Source organism: Erythrolamprus reginae, chromosome 1 (assembly GCF_031021105.1).
Source record: "Erythrolamprus reginae isolate rEryReg1 chromosome 1, rEryReg1.hap1, whole genome shotgun sequence".
NCBI classification, from domain to species: Eukaryota; Metazoa; Chordata; class Lepidosauria; order Squamata; family Dipsadidae; genus Erythrolamprus; species Erythrolamprus reginae.
The window spans coordinates 21,437,164-21,450,984 of NC_091950.1; the positions used below are offsets into that span (position 1 = coordinate 21,437,164).

The following is a 13,821-nucleotide window of genomic DNA, read 5'->3' on the forward strand; positions in this document are numbered from 1 at the left end:
TAATAATAATAATTAATAATAATAATTAGTAATAATAATAATAATTATTATTAATTAGATTTGTATGTCGCCCCTCTCCGAAGACTCGGAGCGGCTCACAACATGCAATGTACAATATATGCAGTGTTCCCTCAATTTTCGCGGGGGATGCGTTCCGAGACCGCCCGCGAAAGTCGAATTTCCGCGAAGTAGAGATGCGGAAGTAAATACACTATTTTTGGCTATGAACAGTATCCCAAGCCTTCCCTTAACACTTTAAACCCCTAAATTACAATTTCCCATTCCCTTAGCAACCATTTAGATTATTACTCACCATGTTTATTTATTAAAGTTTATTTTAAAAAAATATTTATTAAAGGCGGACGAAAGTTTGGCGATGACATATGACGTCACTGGGCAGGAAAAAACGTGGTATAGGGAAAAAACCATGAAGTATTTTTAAATTATTTTTAAATTAATATTTTTAATTAATATTTTGGAAAAACCGTGGTAGACTTTTCGCGAAGTTCGAACCCGCGAAAATCGAGGGAGCCCGCGAAAATCGAGGGAGCCCGCGAAAATCGAGGGAGCCCGCGAAAATCGAGGGAACCCGCGAAAATCGAGGGACAAGATCTCCCCTTCCACACAGACCGCCATCCTCCACCCCCGCTCTCCCCCCCTTCCCGGAAACATGTCAGGAAGTGTCCTTTCTTTACCTTTCCCCAGGTGCGTGTTGATGCTCATGTACCGCGCCGTCCCTGTCAGGCTCTTGTGCTCTCGGTAGGGGATATGCTTTTTGGTCTCTGGGTCAATGTACTCTTTGGCCAGGCCAAAGTCGATTATGTGGATGGTGTGCTGGCGCTTGCTTCCGGGCCTCCCCACCAGGAAGTTTTCTGGCTTTACATCTCTGTAAATCAAGCTTTTGGTGTGAACGTACTCCATCCGTGTAATCTGGGCAGGAAGAGAAAGCGGGGAAGGGAGAGGTCAAGGTTTCATGTAATAACACCCATAGCAAAAGGGCAAGTAGGTTCCTCAAAGGTCAAGTTTATTGCATATTTATTTACAGTGGTACCTCATGATACGAACTTAATTGGATCCAGGAGGAGGTTCGTAAGGTGAAAAGTCCGTAAGACGAAACAATGTTTCCCATAGGAATCAATGTAAAAGCAAATAATGCCTGCAAATCCTTCAGGAAAATCCCAAACTTTAGAAGGGAGGCGAACAGAGGGCAGGGAGGAGCAGCTAAAGGGGGCGGGTGGAAGAAGCAAGGCTAGGCTAAAGGGTGAGTGGGAAGGAGGAAAGGCAAGGGGGGCGCCCCTCCCTTTTCTTTCTTCAAAAGACACCCTTTCAGTGCCTCTGCAAGCACATTGTTCTCTGCAAACTCTTTCCCCCTCCAAGCTGCCCCTCCCTTTTCTTTCTTCAAAAGACACCCTTTCAGTGCCTGCAAGCACGCTGTTCTCCTACTTTTGTTAATGCAAAGTCTTTCCCCCTCCAAGCCGCCCCTCCCTTTTCTTTCTTCAAAAAAGGGGGGGGGGAAGAAACCCCTTCATCCCAGCGGCTTGGGTTCGTAAGGTGAAAATAGTTCGGAAGAAGAGGCAAAAAAAATTCTTAAACACCAGGTTCGTATTTCGAAAAGTTCGTTAGAAGAGGCGTTCGTAAGATGAGGTACCACTGTATTTTATTTATTTGTTCAATTTCTTCTCCTGAGACTCAGGGTGGCTTACAACATATTGATTCATAACAAGGGAAGAAATCGAAATAAAACAACACTATAAAAAAACTCTTTAACTTTAAACATCTCACAGACAGCCCACCTCATACAACTCTGTCATATCTCCAAAATAATTTTAGGGCCAAATTATCTTCTGCCTCATGTAGACCAGCATCCAGTTAGGTCCCACAGAGTCGGCCTTCTCCAGGTCCTGTCGGCCAGACAATGTTAGCTGGCACGGCCTAGGGGAGAGCCTTCTCTGTGGCTGCCCCAGCCCTCTGGAACGAATTCCCCCCGGGGATACATACCGCCCCCTCCCTCCTGGTCGTTCGTAAAGCTCTTAAGACCTACCTCTCTCGGCAGGCATGGGGGCCGTGAGTGATGAGATTGTCTCCGGCCGATACCATGTATGATTGAATTGGATGAATGCGGAATGACTGAACGTAGGGGGTTTTTACTAAAATTTTTAGTAATTTGTATAATTCTTTTATAGTAATTTAGATTTCTTTACATATTGTTGCATTTATAATGTTGTATGCCACCTTCAGTCGCCTCGAGAAAAGGCGGCATAGAAATTAAATACATACGGAAGGAAGGAAGGAAGGAAGGAAGGAAGGAAGGAAGGAAGGAAGGAAGGAAGGCAGGGAGGGAGGGAGGGAGAGGGAGGGAGGGAAGGAAAGAAAGAAAGAAAGAAAGAAAGAAAGAAAGAAAGAAAGAAAGAAAGAAAGAAAGAAAGTCAGACAATAATAGGGGCTGGCACAAAGCAACCAAGTTCAGCAGCCCCACGACTGCGAGCACATATTTTTTTTAAGCTCTTCCGGAAGGCTGGGAGAGTGGGAATAGTACAGATTTCCGGGAGGAGTTGATTCCAGAGGGCAGGGGCAACTACAGAGAAGGCCCTTCCCTTAGGGCCCGCCAGCTGGCATTGTCTGGCTGACGGGACCTGGAGAAGGCCAACTCTGTGGGCCCTAACCGGTTGATAGGATACATGAGGCAGTAGACAGTCCCGTATGTAATCAGGTCCTAAACCATATAGGGCTTTAAAGGTTCACACCAACACTTTGAATTGCGTTTGGAGACTAGTTGTTTGGAGACTAGTGATGGCGAAACATGGGCATACCTGGGAAGGCCCATGACAACTCAGGCAGCTGCATTTTGGATCAATTGCAGTCTCCGAACGTTCTTCAGAGGTAGCCCCCTGTAGAGAGCTATATATCATATTGGCACAAAGTGGTGAAAACTGACTCTAAAGATTCCAGTGGTTTTCACCTAATTAAAAGTTTTCCCCCATTCCTCAAACAATCAAATCACACGGTCCAATCTGGTTGCTTGAAAACTTTACTTCTCCTCTCTCCAGCCACCTGTGACAATATCCTTGGTTTTCAGGGAAAACTATTTTGTTTTGGCTACAAAACCCCAGCTATCTCTATTCCCTCCCACCATTTATTTATTTATTTATTTTATTTATTAGATTTGTATGCCGCCCCTCTCCGCAGACTCGGGGCGGCTAACAACAGTAAAAAGACAATGTAAACAAATCTAATATTAAAAGTAATTTTAAAAAACGCAATTTAAATAACCAATCATACATACAGACATACCATGCACAAATTTTATAAGCCTAAGGGGAAGGGAATATCTCAATTCCCCCATGCCTCACAACAGAGGTGGGTTTTAAGGAGCTTAAGAAAGGCAAGGAGGGTGGGGGCAACTCTGATATCCGGGGGGGAGTTGGTTCCAGTCGGTTGGGGCCGCCACAGAGAAGGCTCTTCCCCTGGGTCCCGCCAAACAACATTGTTTAGTCCACGGGACCCGGAGAAGGTCAGACCAGTTTTACAGTATATAGACCAAAACATCCCACATCGTTAAGTTCTTTTGCCTAGAACTTTTAATAGCAAGATCATGTTCGTTCCATCTGGTAAGCCAACCCTCAAAAATTAGCCCTCTGTAATTTTTCGAAATTAACCTTTCTGCAAGCTCAATAAGGAAACAAAGGCACTCTGCAGGTTGAAGGGGAAATTTCGCTACCACTGTGTTTTTGTGCTGATTGGCAGGAAAGGAGTTTTATACACGGCACAAAAATCAAGGAAGGGTAATGAAGGAAGAATTGAGCAACCTGCTGCCTTGACAGCTGCTCCTTAACTCAAGAGAATTCCAGGTTGCTGGAATGCGTTAACTGAGCAGGAGTTTTTGGACTGGACCCAAGTCTTATAAGTTGCATGAAGGTAGTAGCAGTGAGTGCAAGTCTCTACAGAAGGGATGCTCACCAGCTGGATGGCAATCATAAGAACAGTCTTGAGCGTGAATGTCCGGTCACACAAGTCAAAGAGGTCTTCTAGGCTTGGGCCCAGCAGCTCCAAAACCATAGCGTTGTACTTTCCACATGGCCCAAAGTAGTAGACCTGAGGGATTCCTTCTGCAAAGGGTGGGAAAGACAGGGTTGTGGTTGGAACATTTGGAATATTGTGTTCAGTTTTGGAGACCTCACCTACAAAAAGATATTGATAAAATTGAACAGGTCCAAAAACGGGCTACAAAAATGGTGGAAGGTCTTAAGCATAAAACGTATCAGGAAAGACTTCATGAACTCAATCTGTATAGTCTGGAGGACAGAAGGGAAAGTGGGGACATGATCGAAACATTTAAATATGTTAAAGGGTTAAATAAGGTCCAGGAGGGAAGTGTTTTTAATAGGAAAGTGAACACAAGAACAAGGGGGCACAATCTGAGGTTTGTTGGGGGAAAGATCAGAAGTGACATGAGAAAATATTATTTTACTGAAAGAATAGTAGATGCTTGGAACAAACATCCAGCAAACGTGGTCGGTAAATCCACAGTAACTGAATTTTAAACATGCCTGGGTTAGACATGTATCCGTCCTAAGATAAAATACAGGAAATAGTATAAGGGCAGACTAGATGGACCATGAGGTCTTTTTCTGCCGTCAACCTTCTATGTTTCTATTAGGACTATAAATAGGATCTGTGTTGACCTGCAGAATGCTTATGTTCAAGGTTCTGCAGATGTTCTTCTAACCAACTGTATCTCAACCATGGAAACTTTAATTTGTGCGGACTTCAATTCCCAGAGTCCTGAGAATTGAAGTCCGCAAGACTTAAAGTTGCTAAGATTAGGCACCCCTGGTTTAGAAATAAACTGTAGAACCATATTCACCTTGTCCAACCACATAGAAACATAGAAGATCGACGGCAGAAAAAGACCTCATGGTCCATCTAGTCTTTCCAATAATCCTTCAGTAGAGAAAATAAAAAATTCTTCTCTAAACATGTGCCCAATTTTGTTTTTGAATGGCATTTTAAACAGATGAAAATGTAAAAATATTATTCACAATTTGTTCATGAGTCCACAGAAGTTTTAAAAAGGCAACACATATCTTTAAACACCGGCTGCAGGATCAATACACAAATAAAAATGCATGGTTACAGAGGTGAGTTTTATTAAACTATCAAAGCCTAAGGGGGAAAAAAGAGCTTCAGAAGTTAGAATGACTACTAGGATAGTAGGGCTAGGAAAGAGGTTAATAATAATGTTGTCAGCCAGGCTTATTAAGGATGTGTGTTCCAAGAATTAAGGTTCTTTTAAAACAAGGAACAATTCCTCTGTGCTCATGAGGACAAGGAAATTGAAATAAACTTTAAAAAAATCTTTAAAAAAATACTTTTTCAGAAAACTGAAATAACTTTTTTAAAAAACCAAAACCTTTGTTTGGATAGTTCTACAAGTCGGTGGCTGTTACTTACCTGAATTGCCAAGCTGTTTATAGAATCGGTATTCCAAATGCAGCTGAGGAGCTCTGGATTTGATAGGTTCCTAGAAAAAAAGAAAGTTACAAATTCTACAGCCATGCTTGTTAACGAAAAAAAGAGATAATTGCAAACAAACAGCGAATATGAGGCAGTGATTGTGAAAGGAAGGCAACTGCCGTATTTTTCAGCGTATAAGATGCTCCGAAGTATAAGGGGCACCTACGTTTTCTGGGGAGGAAAACAAGGAAAAAAAAAATCTGCCTCTACCTCTGCCTCCCAGGAATTTGCCTCCTTGTAGCAAACAGGAAGTTTCCCTTTCAAGTTCAGTTTCAGCCACAGCCTGATTAACACAGCTTTTGGTTGGGAAGCGGATCGAACAGACAATCACCTGCTTGTGCAAATCAGGTTGTACTAAAGCTGAAACAGGCTGTTTTCTGTTAGGAAGTAAATTGCTGGGAGGCAGAGGCCAAAGGATGGGGGCGGGTGGGTGAGGCTACATTCGATAAGTGAGACGCACCCAAATTTTCACTCTCCTGGGAGAGGGGGTGCATCTTATACGCTGAAAAATACGGTACGGCTGACTGAATGGGACATGCCTTTAAGTCAACGTTCGCATTGGAAAGGACCATTAAGAACACAATTCCATCTGTCCATCCATCACCCTGGGGGGGAATCATTGACCCCCTCAGAGAGGGTCCGCAATATGGGCGTCTTCCTCGATCCACAGCTCACATTAGAGAAACATCTTTCGGCTGTGGCAAGGAGGCTCGTAAGTCGGAACGCTCGTATGACGAAACATTGTTTCCCATAGGAAACAATGTAAAGTCAATTAATCCGTGCAACAACAAAAAAAACCGCTTCCCCCCGAGCCCCCCAGGCCAGCTGCCACGTTTTAAAACACGCGCGCCCCTTTGCAGCTGTCTCCTGAAGCCGGAACGCTAACTTCCGCGTTCGGCTTCAGGAGACAGCTGCAAAGCGGCGCGCGTGTTTTAAAACGTGGCAGCCGGCCTGGGCGTTTGCCCAGGTTCGCCTGGTGCACCAGTTGCGGCCCTATCTGGACCGGGACTCACTGCTCACAGTCACTCATGCCCTCATCACCTCGTGGTTCGACTACTGTAACGCTCTCTACATGCGGCTACCTTTGAAGAGTGTTCGGAAACTTCAGATCGTGCAGAATGCAGCTGCGAGAGCAATCATGGGTTTCCCTAAATATGCCCATGTTACACCAACACTCCGCAGTCTGCATTGGTTGCCGATCAGTTTCCGGTCACAATTCAAAGTGTTGGTTATGACCTATAAAGCTCTTCATGGCAACCTTCTGCCGCACGAATACCAGTGACCAGTTAGGTCCCATAGAGTGGGCCTTCTAGGAGTCCTGTCAACTGAACAATGTCGTTTGGTGGGACCCAGGGGAAGAGCCTTCTCTGTGGTGGCCCCGGCCCTCTGGAACCAGCTCCCCCCAGAGATCAGAATTGCCCCCACCCTCCTCGCCTTTCGTAAGCTCCTTAAAACCCACCTTTGCCGTCAGGCATGGGGGAACTGAGATATTCCTTCCCCCTAGGCCTATACAATTTATGCATGGTACGTTTGTGTGTATGTTTGGTTTTTAATAAGGGTTTTTTAGTGGTTTTAAATATTAGCTTTGTTACATGCTGTTTTTATTATTGTTGTTAGCTGCCCCGAGTCTACGGAGAGGGGCGGCATACAAATCTAATAAATAAATAAATAAGAACATAAGAAGAGCCATGCTGAATCAGGCCAAAGCCCATCGAGTCCAGCATTCTGTGTCACACAGTGACCCACCAATTGTCCATGGGGATCTTGAGCAGAAGGAGAAGGCAAAATTCTCCCTTTCCCTTGACCCCTAACAAATGGTACCCAAGGGAACCCTGCCTGCCTCAACCAACATAGAGGCGGCACTTGGACATCTGTTCATCAAGCTCATCAAGCCAACTCAGCATAGAAGATGGGTGGTCATTAAAAGTCCACTCATCTTCTTTAGCCTGAACCTCCAATTGGGTAGCAACCACAACTCCCAGAATTCTTTCTAAAAAACCCCAAATGGCAATGCCAGCTGGGCATTTGGGGATCTGGAATCCCAAAACCTCTGGAAAGAATGCAACCAGGAGGACTATAGGAAAGAATAGGGGACAAATGGTTAAGGATGGCCGTGATAGCAAAACCGAAGAACTAGCCAAGTTCTAACTCTTTCCAGTAATTATGGGGGAGACAGGCCAACATGTCACCAATTTTAGAAGCACTGTCACAATTAGTAAGCCTCAGCCAAAACTAGCTGGAGCCTTGTGGTACTTGAAAGGCGAATTGTTATGAGCCAAACATTTGTGGGATTTTCATCAAACCAAATGGAGCGCAAGGCCCTCAAACCTTTCACTGCAGCTCTCAACTTTTGAAGTGTCACTAGATTATTTCATTTCTTTTTTGAAGGACATTCGCATGTGTCGGACAATATTTTACAATGACTTACAGCAAAGTGGCCACTACCTGTATTCTACAAAGTGGCTCACTTTCTGGGGAGAAATTCTCTTTTCTCTAACAGATACTGCCCTGAATCCCATTGGGAGTGGGTGGGTGGGAAAGAAAGAAAGAAAGAAAGAAAGAAAGAAAGAAAGAAAGAAAGAAGGAAATTAAGGAAGGAAGGAAAGAAAGAAAGACACAAAGGAAGGCTGGCAGGTGCAGAAAGAAAAGAAGGAATAGATAGACAGACAGACAGACAGGCAAACAGGTAGGTAGAAAAAGGGAAAAAAGAAAGAAAGAAAGAAGGAAGGAAGGAAGGAAGGGAGGAATGAAGGAAGGAAGGAAGGAGAAGGAAGGAAGAAAGGAAGAAAGACACAAAGGAAGGCTGGCAGGTGCAGAAAGAAAAGAAGGAATAGATAGATAGATAGATAGATAGATAGATAGATAGATAGATAGATAGATAGATAGATAGATAGGCAGGCAGGCAGGCAGGCAGGCAGGCAGGCAGGTAGAAAAAGGGGAAAGAAAGAAAGAAGGGAGGAAGGGAGGAAGGGAGGAGGAAGGGAGGGAGGGAGGAAGGAAGGAAGGAAGGAAGGAAGGGAGGGAGGGAGGGAGGGAGGAGGAAGGAAGGAAGGAAGGAAGATACACTGGAGATTGTGCTAAGCATGATAGAGATCAACACTGTGATTACAAGAAAGACAATTTTAGATCCACTGCCCACTAGCAGGCCATATCAGGGGTGGAATTCTCCCAGTTCTCTTGTGCCTGTTGGTCGCCGGAGAGCAGGTCGTGAAGGCTGTGCGAATCTCCACCTACCCACCCGAATGCCGCTATTTGGGTTCTTTTACTCTCTGCACATGTGTAAAGTGTTCTGTGCATGTGCAGAGGGTAAAAGAACCCAAAAGGTAGCATCAGGTGGGGGGCGGGGGGCGGAGTGTTGCACTCGCTGACAACCGACAGGCACAAGCGAACCGGGAGAATTTCACCCCTGGGCCTACCGAAGGATTTAAATCGGGGGTGTCCAACCTTGGCAATTTCAAGACTTGTGGACTTCAACTCCCAGAATTCCCATGCTGGTTGGGGAATCCTGGGAGTTGGAAGTCTACATATCTTAATACGGCTAAGGTTGAAAAACACTGATCTAGTTTATTAGGAATTAATGGGAAGGGGGGGGGGAGGACCACCTTCAAACCCAAACAACAATATGTACTGGAAATAAGCTTACCAACTTGATTGCTACATATTCATTTGTGTAGAGGTTCTTCCCTGTAAAATAAGAAAGGGAATTAAGACAAGGAAGGAAAGAAAAACAAACATTTTGTGCAGAAAACATACTATTTACAGTGGTACCTCTACCTACAAACACCTCTACTTACAAACCTTTATAGATAAGAACTGGGTGTTCAAGATTTTTTTCCACTCACAAACCCGAGCCTCCGAAACTGTAACTGGAACAGGCAGGGAGAAGCCTCTGTGGAGCCTCTCTAGGAATCTCCTGAGAGGAAACAGGGCCGGAAAAGGTGGGGAGAAGCCTGCGTGGGGCCTCTCTAGGAATCTCCTGAGAGGAAACAGGGCCGGAAAAGGTGGGGAGAAGACTCCGTGGGGCTTCTCTAGGAATCTCCTGAGAGGAAACAGGGCCAGAAAATGTGGGGAGAAGCCTGTGTGGGGCCTCTCTAGGAATCTCCTGAGAGGAAACAGGGCCGGAAAAGGTGGAAAGAAGCCTGCGTGGGGCCTCTCTAGGAATCTCCTGAGAGGAAACAGGGCTGGAAAAGGTGGAAAGAAGCCTGCGTGGGGCCTCTCTAGGAATCTCCTGAGAGGAAATAGGGTTGGAAAAGGTGGGGAGAAGCCTGCGTGGGGCCTCTCTAGGAATTTCCTGAGAGGAAACAGGGCCAGAAAAGGTGGGGAGAAGCCTCCGTGGGGCCTCTGTAGGAATCTCCTGAGAGGAAACAGGGCCGGAAAAGGTGAGGAGAAGCCTGCGTGGGGCCTCTCTAGGAATCTCCTGGGAGGAAACAGGGCCGGAAAAGGTGGAGAGAAGCCTCCGTGGGGCCTCTCTGGGAATCTTCTGGGAGGAAACAGGGCCGGAAAATGCGGGGAGAAAGCTCTGTGGGGCCTCTCTAGGAATCTCCTGGGAGGAAACCCTCTCTGTGGTTTCCCCAATCGCACACGTTATTTGCATCTACATTGATTCCTATGGGTAAAATTGCTTTTTCTTACAAACTTTTCTACGTAAGAACTTAGTCACGGAACGAATTAAGTTCGTAAGTAGAGGTATCACTGTATATGATTTTTAATTTAGGGGCATGCTGATGACTTGAAAAAAGATTGCGTAAGTAATGATCACAAAATTTTCTCACTGAATGACGATTCATTGACCACAAGACAAGATTTAAACGGACAACTCCTGCAAGAAAACCAGAATGTTTATGAATGTCCCCCTTCGGTTGACGCAAGGTAAAAACTCACAAAGGATGAAAAACATCAGTGCTTTTCTTTTATAGGCAAATATATAGAAAGTTTGCTTGCCACTGTCTTTTTCAGATGTCCAATCTAGCCTGCAGCCAGACCCCAAGATACCACTGTAGTGTCCCCTTTAACCTAGTTTGGCCTTGTTTGGCTTCTAAAATCAGCAAAGATACCCCCTAGTTCCAAAACTCAATGAAAAGAATCTAACATAGATAAGAAAAGAGAGGTTTCTCTTTTTAAGATTCCAGAGACAGGAAACGTCAACTAAACAAAATCACACAGGGCTTTTAGAACTGATGACCTGACCATGATTCAGTTTATCAGCCATTTTTAAATGTCATCTCCTTTATTTTTGCCTTAAAGACCTGGCTTTGCCGGCAGGCCTGGAGCCGCTGATCGGGTGGTGTATCTCCTGGGTTTGGTCACAAAAGGGATGTATGATTTTATTGAGTGGGTCTTAAATTGGGGGGGGGGGTTCAATTTGTTTTTTGCTGTTCAGTTTTATTGTAAGCCGCCCAGAGTCCCTCAGGAGGGATAAAATAAAATAAAATAAAATAAATAAAATAAAATAAATAAATAAAATAAAATAAAATAATGAAGGACAGGCAACAAAAATGGTGGAAGGTCTTAAGCAAGAAACTTTATCAGGAAAGACTTAATGAACTCAACCTGTATAGTCTGGAGGACAGAAGGAAAAGGGAGGACATGATCGAAACATTTAAATATGTTAAAGGGTCAAATAAGGTTCAGGAGGGAAGTGTTTTTAATAGTAAAGTGAACACAAGAACAAGGAGGCACTATCTGAGTTTAGTTGGGGGAAAGATTAAAAGTAACGTGAGAAAATATGATTTTACTGAAAGAGTAGTAGATGCTTGGAACAAACTTCCCACAGACGTGGTTGGTAAATCCACAGTAACTGAATTTAAACATGCCTGGGATAAACATAGATCCATCCTAAGATAAAATACAGGAAATAGTATAAGGGCAGACTTGGTGTGCCATGAAGACTTTTTCTGCCATCATCAATCTTCTATGAGGGCAATTACTCAAAGAAATTCCACTTACTCTTGCTTCTGTTTCTCTCAAGTAGTTGCCTCGTTCAACTTCCTTTCATCCAATTACGAGATTATCTCATCAGGTCTCAGTTGTAGCCATTAAAATCATATTTGTCTTCCTTTCTTAAGTGTTCAAGGTCATCTACCTTATTTTTTCCCCCATACACTTTATCTGGTTTTTCCTTGAGTAGCTTGAAAGCTCCTGAAGACCCACCTATGTCGCCAGGGATGGGGAAATTAATATATTCCCAGCTACTATGGTTTTATGTATGGTTTGTTAGGTTATGTGATTGCTTTCTTTTTATAATAATGGGTTTTAAATTGTTTTTTGAACATTAGATTTGTACATGTTGTATTATTTGTTGTGAGCTCCTCCGAGTCCTCGGAGAGGGGCGGCATACAAATCTAATAAATTATTATTAATTATTATTATTATTAACAGGCCTCAGAGCAGTTATTAATAATAATAATAATAATAATAATAATAATAATTTATTAGATTTGTATGCCGCCCCTATCTGCAGACTCAGGGCTGCTCACAATAATAATAAACAGTGTACAATAAACAAATCTAATATTTAAAAGAAGAAATATCTAAAAACCCAATATATAAAAACATATAACACAAGCATACCATACATAAAACTATATAAGCCTGGGGGAAATGTCTCATTTCCCCCATGCCTGGCGGTATAGGTGGGTCTTAAGCAATTTACGAAAGACAAGGAGGGTGGGGGCAGTTCTGATCTCTGGGGGGAGTTGATTCCAGAGGGCCGGGGCCGACACAGAGAAGGCTCTTCCCCTGGGGCCCGCCAGACGACATTGTTTAGTCGATGGGACCCGGAGAAGGCCAACTCTGTGGGACTTAACTGGATGCTGGGATTTGTGCGGCAGAAGACGGTCTCAGAGGTATTCTGGTCCAATGCCATATTCTTTTATTTATTCTAGCAGGGCAGATTTCTGACTGAGCTTCTTAATCCAGGGTTGACATTCCCAACCCTCTTCCTTAAAAAGCATCCAATTGCAATGCTCTTCAGCCAAAACTCATACTTCTTAATTTTTTTTCAAGCCTACGTAGACCATCATCCTAGTAATACACACCATGTTCCCAGGAACTAGATCCCTCCTGTCAACACCATGGCCATGGCCCGCTACTCTTCTATGATAGACGGAGTGGCTGTGGGTCTTGCCTCCCAAGAAGGACAATTCCATCTGTCCGTCCATTACCCTGGGGGGAGAACTACTGACCCCCTCAGAGAGGGTCCGCAACTTGGGCGTCCTCCTCGATCCACAGCTGACATTGGAACATCATCTTTCGGCTGTGGCGAGGAGGGTGTTTGCCCAGGTTCGCCTGGTGCACCAGTTGCGGCCCTATTTGGACCGGGAGTCATTGCTCACAGTCACTCATGCCCTCATCCCCTCGAGGTTCGATTACTGCAACGCTCTCTACAAGGGGCTACCTTTGAAAAGTGTTCGGAACTTCAGAATGTGCAGAACGCAGCCGCGAGAGCCATCGTGGGGCTTCCAAGATTCGCCCCTGTTTCTTCAACACTCCATGGTTTGCACTGGCTGCCGATCGGTTTCCAGTCACAATTCAAAGTGTTGGTAATGACCTTTAAAGCCCTACATGGCATTGGGCCAGAATACATCCGGAACCGCCTTCTACCGCACGAATCCCAGCGGCCGATAAAGTCCCACAGAGTTGGCCTTCTCTAGGTCCCGTCGACCAAACAATGTCGTTTGGCGGGCTCCAGGGGAAGAGCCTTCTCTGTGGCGGCCCCGGCCCTCTGGAATCAACTCCCCCCAGAGATTAGAGCGGCCCCCACCCTCCTTGTCTTTCGCAAATTACTCAAGATCCACCTTTGTCGCCAGGAATGGAGGAGTTAGGATATTCCTTCCCCCTAGGCCACTACAAGTTATGTATGGTATGTTTGTGTGTATGTTTGGTTTTTATAATAAGGGTTTTTAGTTGTTTTATTAAATTGGATTGTTACATGTTGTTTTTTATCATTGTTGTTAGCCGCCCCGAGTCTGCGGAGAGGGGCAGCATACAAATCCAATAAATAATAAATAATAATAATAATAATATTTATATTTTATTTCCCTGGGTGAAGTCTTCATTTGCAAACTAGAAGCATGGATACAGACAAAGAAGAACATTTTAAAATAAAAATGTTGAAATGGTAGATTCATTTCAAAACACTCATCCAAAAAAGCAGGCATTGAAGGCTTTCTGTTTTAAGACCAATGGGTGGAGTGCTTAATGCCCTTCAGGATTTAATTCCTTGGTTGGACGCAGCAACATTGCCCAATTTTCTCTTTAAATATTACATTTATAGAGCCCTATTTAACACTTAAATATTTGCTTTTA

At 44.2% G+C, this 13,821-nt stretch overlaps 1 protein-coding gene across 2 annotated transcripts in view; it reads right to left on the reverse strand.

Moving 5' to 3' along the window:
• CSNK1G2 (casein kinase 1 gamma 2) overlaps positions 1–13,821 on the reverse strand; it is a 166,192-nt gene that overhangs the window by 34,484 nt on the left and 117,887 nt on the right. For both annotated transcript variants that reach the window (XM_070747001.1, XM_070747008.1), the window contains 4 exons: positions 9,158–9,198; positions 5,452–5,521; positions 3,958–4,106; positions 696–930 (listed from right to left, as the gene is read on the reverse strand). In XM_070747001.1, coding sequence (XP_070603102.1) covers positions 696–930; positions 3,958–4,106; positions 5,452–5,521; positions 9,158–9,198 — 495 coding nt within the window. The remainder of the gene's footprint in view (positions 1–695; positions 931–3,957; positions 4,107–5,451; positions 5,522–9,157; positions 9,199–13,821) is intronic.